Raw genomic sequence first — 17,241 nt, 5'->3', positions numbered from 1 at the left:
ACCGGTAAGCTGACACACAACCACCAAGGGAAGACTTGAGAACTGGGAGGGCATACAGATTCCTTTATTTTCAAGGTGGATTCACTTAAGCAGTAGTAAAACTGCAAGGTATTAGAGACCTAGAAGGAAACTGGAAGACTGGGAACTGGGGAGAGCAAGGGGTTGGTCAAGCAGCAGAAAAAATAATTAATGCAATTCCTAGGAAGAACAGAAAGCAAACCAGAGCATGGGATAAAGAGAAGCCAATTGGGAAGTCATAAGCACAAATGCTCTTAGTATAGCTAAGAAAATCATTGACCTGGAAGCCACCGCAAGTGGAAGAGGACAACGAGTAGTTGCTGTCACTGAATCAGAACAGAGAGTAAGTAGAACTGTCAGGGTGCTGAAGAATAATGCTGCTGCTGAAAGGACGGTCACATTTTCTGACTTCCTGAACCCCCAGATCTTTCACTGGGAGGTTTAATTTTCAAAACCTTTACACAGGGAAAAGTGTTTACTTGCCTAAACAGTAGGTTTGAAAATTGCCCCCACACATGCTGTTCAAATAAAACGGGGGGAAAATCCCCAGGTAGCTGTGAATGAAGGTTCATGGTGCCAGATGCCAGTCCTGGTTCCAACTGAGCAGGAAGTAAAAAAGAACAGAAGGAAACGAGGGAAAAACATAAGAATAATCCACTAATAGGGCAGGTCAACTATTTTTTTTTTATCAAATTAGAAATAACTAAATATTTTAAAGAAGAACCTGAAAATAAACGGGCTTGGGGCGGGGCTGGCGTTGGGCCTCTAACCCACAAGAAACTTGTTTTATGAGGAGTCACTCTCCAAGCAATAATGGGAAGTGAAAGGGGAGAATTAATTGCCCATCGCAGCCTTGCGTATCTCATCAATAGAGATGCAGCCATGGCTCTGATATTATGAGCTTTGACATGCCCCTTAAGGTTAAACCTGCTGGGGAATAAGTGAAGGATATGCCATCCAATTAGATGGAGTTCTCGCGGATACAGCAATCCCAGTCTTACCCGGGCAAAAAGAAACTAAAAGCTGGGTGGAATCTATTTATTTATTTTATTTCTCAGATTTTCTATGCTACACAAACTGAAAACTGGTCAGAGCGGTGTACAACAAAATAATTAATATAAAATATATCACATAAAAAAAAAATTAAACATCACAATTTAAAACTCTTTCAATACTATTATTTAAAACCACCCACTTATTATTTTTAAGATCGTTAGTTCTGCTCTAGGTATCAGGTGATGGCAATCTAAATTCTAAAGGGCACCTTTACCTTTTCTTGGTCTGGGTCCATGGGAAAAATGCTGACTGGACTACTAATTAATTAAGGGGGAAGTCCCACACTACAACTGGAGTGAATCTTTGGTCAAGTGTGAAGTTCCCAAGGGTGTGTAAGTTGGGGGTGGAAAAAAGTACAAGCACAGATGGCATTTTCAAATCTTCGCATGTACTACCTGAAGAAAAAGCAAGTGCAAGTGACCACACATGCTATGTACCTACTGAAGGAATAGCAAATGAGTGGTTAGAGCAGAAGGCTGAGAACAAGGGAAGCCAGGGTTCAAATCTTGCTTCTCCCAGATACCTCTTGTGATCATTGGCAAGGCACTTTAGCATCCATTGCCTCAGGTACAATTTAGATGGTATGCCCTCTCAGATAGGGAAATAACTACAGTACCTGAATTATAACTTGCCTTAAGCTTGGATTTGGAAAGACAAATAATTCAATCTAAAAAAATCAAAAACTGCAGGTAAAAAATGTGTGTGGTCTTTGTCTCAATGTGGACATTCCTAAAATCACCCCTTGCATGCATGGACCCCTAAACAACATAAAGGAATCTATGGCACAACATGTTCAAAACAAATAGTGTTACATATATACTTTTTTACACTGAAGAGTATGTGTAATTTAGTATACTTATCATGGTCCAGTTCAAGGAGAGCTGTGGGAAACCAATTTGTACAAGAAATCTATAAAAGATTCATTTTGTCTAATTCAGAAAATAATCTGTTGCAGGACCCCCATTGTTCAGATACTCTTGCTCATAGAACTGAATGGGAGACAAACTGTACACATCCATTGCTGATTTGCACCCATCCCCTGTTCTCCCTTTAGCGGTACATGAACAAGGCAAAAATCTATTCCATAACCTATTGTACCAGTTACAACTAATTTTCAAATGGGATCAAGGCAGAAAGAAGCACTTATTGGTACAGTAGATTTGGTCTAGAATTCTTTATAATTCAACTTTCGGGAGTATTAGTTCATCAAAATTTGTTGATAAAGATCAACTACTTTTGTACCAATTCTCTCTCAATCTGCAGACACTTTCTCTAAAAAAAGATTATAGAATAAGAAGTGATGGTATGAGCTTCTGACGCAGCTGAAAGTTCTTTTTCACTCAACACACAAACCGGAATTAGTTGCCAGAGGATGTGGTTAGTGCAGTTAGTGTAGCTGGGTTTAAAAAAGGTTTGGATAAGTTCTTGGAGGAGCAGTCCATTACCTGCTATTAATCAAGTTGACTTAGAAAATAGCCACTGCTATTACTAGTAGCAGTACATGGGATAGACTAGTTTTTGGAAACTTGCTAGGTTCTTATGGCCCGGATTGGTCTCTGTTGGAAGCAGGATGCTGGGGCTTGATGGACCCTTGGTCTGACCCAGTATGGCAATTTCTTATGTTCTAAAACCTAGCTACATAGCAACATAATAAATGATAGAGGAAAAGAACAAAATGGAGCAACCAATCTGCCTGGCAAGCTTTTTAGGGTTTATAATGTGTCAGTTGATTACAACTATAGAATGCATACTGACCTCTTCCTCGTACTCAGAGCCACTCTCTTCGCTATCTGATCTAGGTGCCACTTCATACCTAAAAGGGAAGGCAGAACACAAATCACAATAAACGTTTTGCACAATAAACAGAGGCTCCCAAACCCATCCTATTGACCTTACAGCCATTCACAATGAATATGCAAGAGATAAACGTGCATAGTAATGGGTCTCCAAGATATGCATATATATCCACTGTAAATATCCTGAAAACGCAAGACTGTGGGCCTCAATAGAACAGGTTCGGAAACCACTGCTCTAAGGTTTCCTGGTATTTATTGATTTTACTCATGTATTTTTAAAATGAAACATTTTTTTTTCTGAATTTCAGAAACATTTTGAAAACTATGAGGTCCATATTGAAAAGATTGGACAGGTAACTTCAGGAGTTGCCTAGACAAACCTTTAGTTTCATAAATTTCCTCCCACTGCCCATTTAAATGTTGTCAAAGTAACTCATTACCCACACAAAATTTAGCCACATTTGGTGGGGCATTCCGGGGGGGAGGGGGAGGGGGGGCAGTGCTTAACTTTAGCAGTTTAGTGCTGAATATCAGCGCTTTCCAGAGAAAGTTATCTGAGTAACCCTAAGGCACAGGGTTGCTCTGTCTGGATAATTTTATCTGGGTAACTGATTTTAGTTGGGTATATTCAGAGAAACACATATTCACTTACATTCCACTGAACATCTGAGTAATTTTATTCGGATAACTTTCTCACTCCCCAGCTTAGTCAATATGGACCTCTACACATTTTAAGATCAGACAAAAATAAATGCTGTCTAAATTACAGTCAATTTTGAAAAATGTAGTCTATGCTACTACCATAGTAGTCTGGGTTTACAGACAATGACTCTCTTTCACAGCAGTCATTCTACTACAGCCAGACTATAGGGGTTACCACAAAACCAAAAATGTATAGTATATATATTATTTCACAGCTATAACTTACCCAGGATTCATTTCTAACCAAGTTTCCAGCTGACTAGCTTTTGGTGCTTCTGGTGCAAGTAGAACTTTACCAGTTTCGGTGTGGATTACTTTGACTGGAAGATCACTCATCTGACTGCTCTCATCTATTAACTAAAATTAGATAAAAAAAATGTCACAACATAATTTCTGCAGTTCTATAATTTCCCCTCTTAGAATACCATGAACATTTCATAGAGTTCTCCAAAGACAGCAGGATGAATTAGCCATTACGCGTGGGTGACGTCATCCATCAGTGCCGACATAGACCCAGGTCTCAAAGTTCAGTAAACACTTACTGAGCATAAGCAGGAGTTCCCATGTACGCATACTGCCTCATCAGCCCCTCAAGCTTTAGTGAGGTAGTCAACTCTCCAAGGAAGCAGCAGATATTAAGAATCAATAATTCACCCTGTTATCTATGGAGAATCCAGTTTACAAGCAAGCAAACTTCCTTCTCCATCCTCAAGCAGGCATGAATCAGCCATTACATATGGGGAGTCTCAAGCTGAGGGTTGTACAGTGGAAGAATAACCTGGCCACACCAGAAAAAAAAAGAGTGAACTACTGGGTGAACAAGATGTAAAAATCTGCTTGTCCAAAGATACTGTCTCCTCGGAATATGTTGTCCAGCGAGTAGTGGATAATGAAAGTGCGCACAGACAACCAAGTGGGAGCTTTGCAAATGTCTTCAAATGGAAGTGGTCCTGAGATAAGCCACTGAAATTGCCATGGCGCTCACCTGATGAACCTTCACAGCCTATAATCTGTAAATCAGCTAAAACATAACATACAATCCGCTAGCCAACCAGACAGAGTTTGTTTGGTAACTGCCCTTCCCAATCTATTAGGATCAAATAACGTGAACAGCTGAAATGCTTGACGGTGAATCACAGTCTTCTTTAGGTAATACATCAACTCTCTTGTAGTCCAAGCAGTGAAGATCTGTTCTCCTTTGTGTGCATGAGCTATCTAAAAGAATTTAGAAAGTACAATAATGTGCAACCCAGATATCATTTTGAAAGGAACTTGGGCTGACTTCATAGAACCATATTGTGAAAAAACTGAAGATATGGTGAATATGAAACCAAAACCCCATAGTTCACTTGCTCTCTTGTTCTAAAGTGATGACCATGAGAAAACACTTTCCAGGTGAGAATCTTAAAATCCACTGACTCAAGAGTTTTGAAAGGAGGCTTCATCTGTTGAACTAGGAATACACTGAGGTCCCAAGTTACTGGAGCTATACTGACCGGATGGCTGTAGGGCCACAATCCTTTCATGAACTTTGATACCAAAGAGTGGAGAGAGATGGAGACCTTCCACCTGCTGGTGCTATGTCATAATGGCTCTGAGAAGAACCTTGATAAGATGTTAAGGCCCAAGGACAAAAGGAAGAACGGATACAGAAAAAGTCTCCTGGTCTGCAGAAGAAAAGAATCCAGATAGCTGGCCCCACACAAAGTCAAGAACGTTTTACACTTGAAACTGTAGAATCTTTTGGTTGATGGTTTTCTAGACAAAATCAGCACATCTTCCACGTCATTCAGAAGAAATACAGAGACTACCGCACATTCAACATCCACACTGTGAGGACCAGGGATGGAAGACTGAAATGGCAGTGCCTGCCATCATTCTGTCTGATGAGAGTTAAAGACATCTCTGACGAAAGAAGAGATTGAGCTAATAGATGGACAGAATGGAAACCATGCTTGCTGTGTCCAAGTTGGTGCAATAAGGATCACTTGTCTGCCATGAAGAAAATTCTGGACAGTCTTGGCAGTTAGAGGAATAGGTGGGTATATATAATCAACTTTCCAGTTCAGCAGAAAAGCATCAGAGCTGATCTGTAGCTGCTCAGATGCATGTAGCACAATTTTTATTTTCCTGTTGACCTCTAAAGCAAACAAGTTGACCACTAGTTTTCACCAGCAACCTGAATAAGTCATTCGTGAACCTTTGATCCAAGGACTATTTATGCGGTTGTAACACACTGCTGATTCACCACCGTATTTTGGATTCCCAAAAGATAGGTTGCCAGGAGATGTCCTATCAACAAATAGATTTGAATGGCCTCCTGGCAGTGTGCATAAGAGCTTGAACCTCCCTGCTTGTTTATATAAAACATGCCCACTTGGTTGGCCATCTAGATTGAGAGCTCTCTCTCACCTCTCTCAAGAAAATCTTAGAGTATAGCAAATGGCTCACAGCTCCAGGTGGATAAATTACAGATGTTTCTCCATTGGGACCACAATCCTTGGGTCTACATCAAACCAATGTGCCCCTTGGTGGAGGCATCACTAGACAGTCACTTGATGCAGTGGGACTCATAGTGAGAGACAAACCTTTAAAACTTCAAGATTCATCTACCACTGAAGGGATACTCAAATCCCAGTGGTCACAGAGATTTGATATGACAATAGTTGATAGAGGTGAACCCACTGGGTCCAGAAACCTCACTGAAAGCTCCACCTTTGCAGACGAGTCAGATGTACCACACGCACTGCGGCCGCCATGTGATCAAGTAGAACTGGGGCAGACCCTGTGGACACTCGGTCCTGTTGAAGGAAAGTCTTACTAGGCCCATTAGCAATGCAGCTCTTTTACCCAGGAGAAACATTTTTTCCTGAAGCAAGCATATCCAGACTCATAGTTAACTAGAAAGTTAACTAAGAAGCCCAAGGACTGGAGAAGCCAAATAGACAGAGGGACTTCAGAGAACCTAATGAAGATAGATCAATCACTAACCAATCAGCCAGGTATGGGAATATACAGACTCCTTGCTGACAAAGCTTTGCTGCTACTACTGCAAGGCATTTCATGAACACACCTGGGGCCATGGAGAGGTCAAAGGGGGGCAACTTGTTATGGTAGTACACATCCTTCACCACGAATCTGAGTAACTTTGATGGGTGCAATAAATGGGAATGTATGCATATATGTTCTTCACATCTAGAGCATATAACTAATCCCATGGTTGCATGAAAGGGAGAATCATATATAGGGAGTTCATCTTGAATCTCTTCCAAACCATCACCTTGTTCAGTCTTCGCACATCTAGTTTAGGCCTAAATATCCATGACTTTTTGGGGATTAAGAAATGCTGGGAATAGAATCCCTGGCCACAGTTCTGTGAAGGTACAGGTTCAGCCACCTTCTGAAGAAGTGACTCCACTTCCAATTGCAGTTGGTAAGATTGAGAAAGGTTGGAGTTGAAGACTGAAATCCATTGGGTTGGAGGAAGGCAAGAGAAGCACAAGCAGTAGCCATATTCCACAATTTTCAGGACCTACCGTCTTTGGTGATTCAAAGCCACTCTGGAAGGAAAGACTAAACCATTCCCCCACTGGGGGAGGTGTGGAAGCAGGTCTCAATCTCATCAAAAACCGGTGCCTGGCTTAGGCTGCAGCTGCTGCTGAGCTTTGGTCTTTTATCTTTCCCTCTATTGACCTTGAGCAGAAGCTGCTGCTGCTGAAGAGTGGAAGGAGCTCAATGACACTGAAAGGAGAGGAAGGGGCATCTCTGGAAGAATGGGTGCTTGTAAGGGAAGTAACTGATGATAACTGCAAGGTTGACTGATGTTTCTTAGAGCATCATCTCTTGAACTTTGTCACCAAATAGGTTGTCCAGGGCACATTTGCAAGATGATCATGCAAGTCCTGTTGAAGGCCACTAAACCATAACCATGTAAGCCTTCAGGCCCCTAAAGAAGCAAGTATAGTCCTGGTTGCAGTATCAAAAGCTTTGTATATGGACAGAATGTGCTTAACACAGTCTTCCATATCTTTCACTGCTCAACATAAGCTTGCCTGTTCTGGATCAGACAACTCCATCAAGGGTTAACTTCTGGACTCATTTGTGCAAATACTGTATTATGTAGAGTTGGTGAACAGCAATCCAGGCATTCAGGATAGAACCCTGGAAGACCTTCCCAAATGCATTCAATGCCTTTGAGTACATCACAGGGGGTATGTTACAGGGATTACAAATGCACTTAGCACACTTCAATGCTGATTTCACCACTACAGACTGAAGTGGTGATTGGAAGTCCTCAAATTCAGGGGTAACCTGTACTCTATATTTCCAGCTTCCTGACAACAGGAGGCAGAATGTAGGTATCTGGAACATCCTCATTTGAAGACCCTGAAGAAAAGTTTGTGAACTGGGATAGCTGCAGAGTCCTCTGGGATTTGGAGAATCTGAAGGAATCCAAAAAATTGACTCTGAAGGAGTCCAAACACTGATGGACAGCATCTTTGCCAGCTTATCTCATCATCCAGTCAGACCAGTCCAGACGAATGGGATGTACCTAAGCTAAACTAGGTGGGAGACTGCCAGCCCCACTATGGAAACCTCTTTCAAAAGGAGGCCCCCTCACTTGATGTTTCATCCATGCAGAGAAGACCATGTTAACACTTTACAAATCCCATGACCAAACCAAATGCAGCTCCACCCCTCGACTCAGGCAAGAACTTACTCCATCAAGGTAAGCAGCTGCAATGACATCCTTAATCCAATGTGCTGATGCCTCAGTCACTGCTTTTTTTTTTTCTTTTTTTAAATGCCACTGAACAAAACAAACAGCTGATCTGATTCCCAAAATTCATTTATGATCTCCAGATATCTCAAGAGAGCTCTCTTCACCTCCAAAGAATGAAGTTTCGTCTAGCCCCTCTCAGTATCTTGTTTACTAAATGAAGGCAAACAGACCATCTGAGTCAAATAAAAGGATGAAATGACCCAAGAGCGAAGGATGGCACTATATGAGAGCTTTCACCAAATCTCTAGTAATTATAAATAGGCTCTCTGTAAGAAGGGCTTGAAACTTGAAATCCTGAGAAATACCACCTTTAAGATAAGAAGCTTCAGTGAAACTGTCCTAATATGCCCAAATTGCAAACCTGCCTCGAAAAAGAATACTAAGTTCAGATCCTGAGGGAGAATGGAGTCCCTCAGAGGTCTAATATGCTTAACTCCTTTCAGGAATCATGAAACATCGGGATGTTAAGATAGAGGACCTCTATAACATGCCAAAGCAGCAATCTGAATCTTCAAGGAGTTAAGAGCCAATCCTCTAGCAGACTCTCTGCAAAACAAACAAAAAAAAATATCAAGAACACAAAGCACTGAAGTGCACCTGGGTACAATCTGCCTCCAGAAGTAATACTGCTCAAAAAACTTCCAAATTATCAGATAAGCTAAGGAAAAAGAATGGTTTTCTAGCAACTAATAATCTTTCTTATTTACTTGCTTAAACAAGCCCTCTCAAGAACCAAACATTAAGACAAAACCAATCCAGAACCTCATGAAGAATCGGCCCCTGCAAGAGCAAAATCTTGTCTTGGGGAAACCACAATTTAATCCCGTCCAACAACCTGATGAGATTTCCATGCCAATCAGGAGCCACGAGGATTACTAGGCCACAATGTCTGAAACTCTCTGAATCACCTTCCCTATCAAGGGTATTGGAGGGAATACCTAAACATCTGCTTCTGATGCCCAATGCTGAACTAAGGCACCCAGACCGGAAGACCCTTATTGTTTCCTCCTGCTGTAAATGATTACACCTGTGCATTCACATTCCATCAGATCCATCAATGGTGGTCCTCATCTATCCACTATTTGCACAAATGGCATTCAAGACAATGACATCTTTCCAGGGTCCACCACTGAGAAATCCGATCGAAAGATCTTCATTCCCGCATTGTGGGAAACTAATATCTTTAGATTTCATTTTGCCTAGTACAGTAACAAATCAATTTCCTCTGACACCAAAGGGTTCTTGGTGCGCCCTTGAAGATTTACATACTCCACTACTGTGGCACCATCTGACATTACTTTTACTGACTTTGGAGAAGGGATGCAATCCTGAGGAAGGACAATCAAACAGCCCTGGTCTCTAAACGTCATTTTGCTCCTTCCTTTGACCACAGCGAAGTGAGGATAAACCCAAAAACCTTTATTATGGTAATTAATAAGCAATTGTAGCTTCTGATCCATCTAATGTTTGGGTACTTTCCAGGTTCTTGTTACTTGGATTGGCCACTGTTGGAAACAGGATACTGGGCTTGATGGACCCTTGGTCTGAACCAGGTAGGCATTTCTTATGTTCTCATGTAAATTGGGCCCCCCAACTGGAAAGCTAGCATTAGTGATCACTATTACCCAGGCTGGAGTTTTGAGCTCTATCTCTTTAGCAAAGTTCTGGAAACCATCCACCATGCCAAACTTGCTTTGACCTCTTCCAGCACCAGAAATCAGCTATAATAATCCTACAACTGAACATCCCGTCTGAACTACAAGACTCTTTGAAGGGGATTCATCTGAGCTCTCTCCCAGGGAATTAGATTTAACACTGCCACCATGGAATCCAGAAGCTGCAGATAACTCTGTACCATCTGACATCTAAACACTATCAGCATCTAAACATGCTACTGCAACTTCTGAACTCTTCATTCTGTCAAACAAAGCTCCCAAGTATTCCAAAATTTGTGACTGCAGCAAACTGCTATAGGAAAAGTTTACTACTCTACCCAACTCCTGCAACAAGTCCACTACCCTGCCAGTAACCAAAAAACCTCTCCTGCTCAGACTTGTTCTTACGAGCCAATCGTCCAGGTACGGGTGCACCAAGATTTCCTCCATTCACAGTGCCGCCATCACAACTACCTTAAAGGATCCATAGAGTGGTGGCCAGCCCAGAGTTGGGCTTGAAACCAAAAATGACCTCCCAGCGCTGCAAAATGAAGACATCTATGATTGAAATGTATAGATACACCTCCATAAGATCCAATGAGATCAGGTACTCCTCTTGTTTTACTGCCATTATGACAGACTTAAAACTTCTCCATCCTGAAAAGACACATACTGAGAAACTTCTTGACTTGTTTTCAGAACCACAAATTAAATCGCATACTGTCCCTCACCCCACTGCGATCTTGGAACTGACACTACCGCTTTTAGACAGAGGAGCCCTAGAATGAAGTTCTCCTTCTTGAGAACCACAAAAAATAAACAGAAACTTCTAGAACATATCCATTTTGGAAAATAATCTGAAGTGATGATGATCCATCTTCAGCAACAACCTACTAAATGACATCCAATCGTCAGCCCCAAAATAAGGGTCCATATAACTTCATTACAAGGTATGGGAAGCTCTTGTACCCACAGAACTTCCCTCATCTCATTCCTTCTGGAGAATGGAAAGGATTAAAATAGACTAAAAGGTGTACCCTTCCTGGAATTGACTGATTGTGGAAGATGCCTGTGGGATAAATCTGGCACCTTGAAACTCGCCAAGCTATCACCATCTTGCCAAGATCCTTTACTGCAAATCAGCCATCCACTGAATAGCCATTTAGGCCAATTAGCTGCCCAGGCCCTCAACAGGTTAATCACCTGGCCACCTCTAAACAAAAATCCATATTCCTGGTTGATGTACCCACTAAATAAAACTAGGCACCAACTAAGAATACTGTGATTGATTTCATCTGAGATGTCTTATCCATCACCACTCTCCAAAGAACCAACCTAGATGCACAGTATCCAGCCAAAAAAATCTATAGGCTGTCCCCCTGCAACACTATGTCAAAGTCCTCAAGCGTCCTTCAAGGCTGTGCCAAGTACATACTGTAACTGTGCAGACTAGCAGCAATTTTCAGAACCTTCAACTTCTCCCAGAGATAGAAGAGAATAACGTCTCATCAGAGCGTGTCCTCTTTCAATTGGCTACTGGCCAATCCCATCCTAAAGGAGCCATATCTTTAGCCTGTACAAGGAAAGGACTTATTTGGCTCACAGAACTGTAAAAACTGAATCCTCCAATACTTTCTTCTCTGCAATGAAAACAACTGTCAAACAATGAGAAATTAAGAAGGTTCTTTGTGAGACTATGCGGACCACAGCACATCCATTTGCATTCTCCAAGGGGGTGGGGGCAACTCCCCTTCTTCCAGACCTTTGCTGTCAGAGACTCTGAAACTCTTAAAAAAAAGCAAAAACCTTACAAGAGTCTCATCTGATGTAGAGAAAAAGGCTTTCTCCTTGCCATCATGCCCCTTAAATCCCTTTGTCCTCTACCTTCCAGAACATCTAAGGAATATCTCTTGGATGCGGGGGATCTACACCAGAGGAAAGTGCTGCTTTTTTTTTTTTAAGCAAAGGTCTGGCACAAAACAGAGACAAAACTGCACAGAGATTGAGGCCCAGATAGAGAAACTGAATTTGTGCCCAAAGCAAAATAAGGAACTGGGCTTCTATGAGAAGTAGCCATCGCCATCCCAGAAAATGCAATCATTGTATATTCCAGTGAGAAGCCAATAAGAGGGGCCCCAGGCCACAGAACATGGGACATCATCATTATTAAAATGACTGCTGTATCTGTCAATTCAGCTATCCCACTGGTGGGATTAGCTCAGCCACCGCCCCGCCAAAGTGGGTCTCTCCCGGAAGAGCGATTCCAACAAAAAAACCCACAGTTGAATCTCCTTTTCCTCCCCACATGTACTACCCAGATGTCTTCCTCCTCCTGACTACCAGTTTACACAAAGCTGGAACAGAGCGTGAACCTCTTCCCGTGCTGAAGGGAGCCACATCAGTCCCTTCTTCCTGTTCTCAGTTGCCTCAATCAGGGGAAAAAAAAAAAAAAGACAATTAAGGAACATCCTTTTACTCACCCCTGGCCTGATTGTGTATTACTATGCTGAGAGACCTTCTGCTTCCACTCTCCTTTTTCTTTTTTTAATCTTTATTTAAAAAAAAAAACAAAAAAAACACCACAACATGCTAAGCCAAAAAAGGGCAGGAAGAAACTGAAACCATGTTCCCTCTCTCTTACTATTTTTTTTTTTTTTTTTTAGTGTGGAAGAGAAATGCTGTAAAGAGAGAAGAGAAGGGGGAACAGAACAAATCAGACAGCTGCACACCAAAGTAAATAAACTCCTAGTTCAGGGCTGTGCTCAACCGGGGAAGGGAATACTGCAAGAGTTGCCCAACCAAAAAGATTACTCTTCGCCTGGTCTAACTGCACAGCATATGCATGCATACCTTCTGCTATAGACTGAGAATACTGGCAGACTGAGGTCAGCATGGATGCCTATAAGGGGCGATGTCAGTTAACCTGTTAGTCTCTGTTGCCATCTACTGGTCGGTGTGCATAATTCATTCATCTGGACTGATCTAACTGGATGATGAGGAAAGTCTTTACTGAGCTCTGAGAGCATGGTCCATGTTGGCACCATCAGATGACATCACCCATATGTAATGGGTCATTCATGCTTGCTTGTCAATGGAGAAGGTAGCAATATACATCAATATTTTCATTATACATGATATGATCTTATACATGAAAGATCTTGCTCTTGCCTGCTATAGAAACAGGTTCTGTCCATTATAACTGCTTAGTTTCCCCATTATAGGGTAATAACAGCTTGCCTAAATTAAACAGCAAATGCGCATGTAAGTTACACCACCTTTCAAAGTGAATTTATGCACACAAGTCTGCTTTGAAAATTATCCCACCCAATTTACCCAGATATATGTGCATATTTTTGAAAATCCAAAAATACGTGCATAAGTTCAAACTCCTCCCATCTTCGCCCCCAAAATGCCTCTGTTCAGTCCCGCCACCCCTCACCCCCTTTGGAGAGGCCCAGCACTTCGGCATGTAACGGGGGTTACACGCATGGCCGGGCCCTTCTGAAAATGTCCCAGTCACATGCATAACCCCCGTTATTTACACATGTGGCCCTTTTAAAATTGGGCCGAGTATGTGTACTTTTACTCACAGCGAAGAGGGACAGTGCCAAAGGCAGGGTTGGGACAGAAATTCTAAAGCACGCACTGGGATTTCATTTTCAAATCTCTGTTAATACTTTACCTAGCACACAGGCAAAGTAGGCAGACTAAAGAATCCCTGTGGCATTGGCTGTCCACTGGAGTTTTCCTTTAAGTAGGCTTGTAGGTTTTATGGATAAAAAGTCCAGCAAGCCTGCAAACAGCCCATGGAGTTTTCTTTATTGCCCTATTAATATATATCAACTACCCTCATTTACAGTGCATTCAGAAAGTATTCAGATCCCTTCACTTTTTCCACCTTTTCTTACGTTACAGCCTTATTCTAATATGCATTTTTCCCTCCTCAATCTACACACAATAGCCTATAATGACAAAGCAAAATCAGATTTGTAGAAATTTGTGCAAATTAATTTTTTTAAAAACTGAAATATCACATTTACATAAGCATTCAGATCCTTTGCTATGACACAAAGTTGAGCTCAGGTGCATCCTGTTTCCACTGATCATCCTTAAGATGCTTCTCCAACTTGATTGGAGCCCACCTGCGGTAAATTCAATTGACTGGACATGATTTGGAAAGGCACACACCTGTCTATATAAGGTCTTACAGTTGACAGTGCATTGCAGAGCAAAGTCAAAGCCATGAAGTCAAAAGAATTGTCTGTAGACCTCCAGGCCAGGACTGTATCTAGGCACAGATCTGGGGAAGGGTACAAAAAAAAACTGCTGCAGCATTGAAGGTCCTGACCTCCATTATTCTTAAATGGAAGAAGTTCAGAACCACAAGGACTTTTCCTAGGGCTGGCCACCTGCCCAAACTGAGCAATCGGGGTAGAAAAGCTTTTTTGAGAGAGGTGACCAAGAACACTATGGTCACTCAGACAGAGTTCAGAGATCCACTGTGGAGATGGAAGAACCTTCTAGGAGGACAACCATTTCTGCAACACAACATGAATCAGACCTTTATGATAGAGTGGCCTGACTGAAGCAGCCACTCAGTAAAAGGAACATGACAGCCCTCTTGAAGTTTGCCAAAAGGCATTTAAAGGACTCTCAAGAGCATGAGAAACAAGATTCTCTGGTCTGATGAAACAAAAATCGAACTCTTTGGCCTGAATGCCAAGTGTCATGTCTGGAGGAAACCAGGCACCGCTCATCACCTAGCAAATACCTTCACTACAGTGAGGCATGTTGGTTGTAGCATACTGTGGGGATGCTTTTCAGCTGCAGGAACTGGGAGACTAGACAGGATCAAGATAAAGATAAATGTAGCAAAGTACAGAGAGATCCTTGATGAAAACCTGCTCCAGTATGCTCTGGACCTTAGACTGAGGAGACAATTCACTTTCCAACAGGTCAATGACCTTAAGCACACAGCCAAGACAACGCAGGAGTGGCTTCGGAACAAGATTGTGAATGTCCTTGAGAGGCCCAGCCAAAGCCTGGACTCGAACCCAATCGAACGTTTGTGGAGAGACCTAAAAATAGCTGTGCATAGACGCTCCCCATCCAACCTGAATACTTATATAAGCGTGGTATTTCAGGTTTGTTTTTTTTTAATTTGCACAAATTTCTACAAACCTGATTTTGCTTTGTCATTATGAGGTACTGGGTGTAGATTGAGGAGAGGAAAAAAATGCATATTATCCATTTTAGAATAAGGCTGTAACATTACAAAATGTGGAAAAAGTGAAGGGGTCTGAATACTTTCTGAATGCACTGTATACCCACAAATACGAGAGTATTTTTTCAAATATTGTTCACTATGCACTCAATACACCAAAATTATTTCAATTTCTGAAAGGAAAATATCTAAAAAACTAAACAGCGCTGTCATGAAACTTCTTTTGGAAGATATCAAGCATACAAAAATATCAAAAAGAACGCCTCCAGTACACCATTATGTGAAGATGGGCAGCGAATTTGGAATTTATTGGGAAAGATGCATTTACTTGTTGCAACTACAATATAATGGATTGAACACCTTGATATACACATTGGAGATTCAAAGATATGTGACTATTATAACACATGGGGTAACAGGTATATGGAATGGTTTTTGCAGGGTTTATTATCTATGAACTATATAAGTCTCTAAATTGCTGCTTGGGGAATGTTGTTTGCTAGCCATGATTAAAAACCCAACTGCCTCTTGCACTTGGTAGCAGTTTGATGATATGAGCTAGCACTTTTTCACTACTTTGAAGATAGTACATATTTAGTTATAAAAAAATTTAAGTGAGAAGAATCTATGTGATAGTGTGTATTGTATTGTGAAAACTTTGCTGGAGGCATTCTTTATGATATTTTTGTATGCTTCTACTGTATGTCTCTATAAATTATTTGCTCACTTTTTATTTTGTACCAAGAAAAATAACGGTCATTGCTTGAAGAAAGCAAAAAAGATATTCAGAGGCCACCAAAATGCTTCGTTCATATTCTCTTCAGCAGCCACTGATATTCCCATGGACACAAATTCTCTCCAGAAGCCTGATTACATTTACTCTTGCTTGAGATATGTCTGGGTAAGAGCCTTCCTGCAGCCACAAATCTCAAATTTCTCTCTTATGCTGAACAAAATTAAGAAAGCTTTCTGTAACAAATTCTCTTCTTTGCCTATGTTTTACATTTAAACTACCATAACCTTTCCATGTAAAAGCTGCTTTTAAAGGGCTAATACTGCTTTTCCCCATCAGGGATTGCAGTGCTTATCTTTAAAAATGCTGGCTGGCCCCAGTGCCAACATTAGCCTAGACAACAGTTACACCATCTCTCCTACCCTAATTCAAGCTGCCTCTTTTTATTCATAACTTTTCATCTTCTATCATAGTCATTCTGATCACACCTCTGCTGTTCACACATGGAGGGAAATTTCAAAATTCATTTACCCGGGTAAATGGGTTACTTACCCAGGTGAAATGGTTTTCTGGAACTTGCTCACCCTTTATGCACGTGAAAGTGCATGTATAGTTGTACAATAGTTTGCCCACATTGTAAATGAGACATTACTGGAGTGGAGTTAGGCAGGGAAGAAAATAACATGCATAGTTTTGGATTTTCAAAGCTATGCATGTTGTTTTGATCAGAAAACATATCCGCAGAAAAAGGCAGGTGTAAATCTCTGCTGGAACTTATTACTTAGGCAATTTCAAAGGAAACATGCATGCATCCTATCTCTTTGAAAACTGGTTAAAAAAAAAAAAACAAAACAAAATCAGTCATTCACTTGCTGACACATTTCTGAAAATTACCCATTTTATACCTACATGCGAACATTTTCTCACCTCCCTTCTTTGACACAAAGCATAGATCTATGCCATGATGGATCCATGAGGATACGACAGAAGACACTGTCATGCAACAGAATTATTCACACTGACTGCTTATAACACTACACCACCACTATTTCCATCACACAAGCCAAAATACACATAAATATGCATGTACATGCTACTTACATACATATATGCTATTTTTACACATGACACTGTTTTGAAAATTTGCTCCTAAATGAAGAAGAAAATTTCCTTTCCCCAAACAATTAATATACATAAATCCTGATGTGATATTTTAACTTCACAGGTTTCAGCATTTCTCACTTCTCAAAGCAAGAAAAAGCAAAGTTCTATTG

The 17,241-nt window shown here is 41.2% G+C and overlaps 1 protein-coding gene across 4 annotated transcripts in view; it reads right to left on the bottom strand.

Moving 5' to 3' along the window:
- Positions 1 to 17,241, bottom strand: part of SMARCA2 (SWI/SNF related, matrix associated, actin dependent regulator of chromatin, subfamily a, member 2) — a 604,786-nt gene that overhangs the window by 396,993 nt on the left and 190,552 nt on the right. For all 4 annotated transcript variants that reach the window (XM_029613254.1, XM_029613271.1, XM_029613280.1 and 1 more), the window contains exons 12-13: positions 3,799 to 3,929; positions 2,830 to 2,887 (exon numbers count right to left, since the gene is read on the bottom strand). In XM_029613254.1, the coding sequence (XP_029469114.1) occupies positions 2,830 to 2,887; positions 3,799 to 3,929 (189 nt within the window). The remainder of the gene's footprint in view (positions 1 to 2,829; positions 2,888 to 3,798; positions 3,930 to 17,241) is intronic.

The sequence above is a fragment of the Rhinatrema bivittatum genome, chromosome 1 (genome assembly GCF_901001135.1).
Source record: "Rhinatrema bivittatum chromosome 1, aRhiBiv1.1, whole genome shotgun sequence".
NCBI classification, from domain to species: Eukaryota; Metazoa; Chordata; class Amphibia; order Gymnophiona; family Rhinatrematidae; genus Rhinatrema; species Rhinatrema bivittatum.
This window is presented reverse-complemented; position numbering and strand designations above follow the sequence as displayed.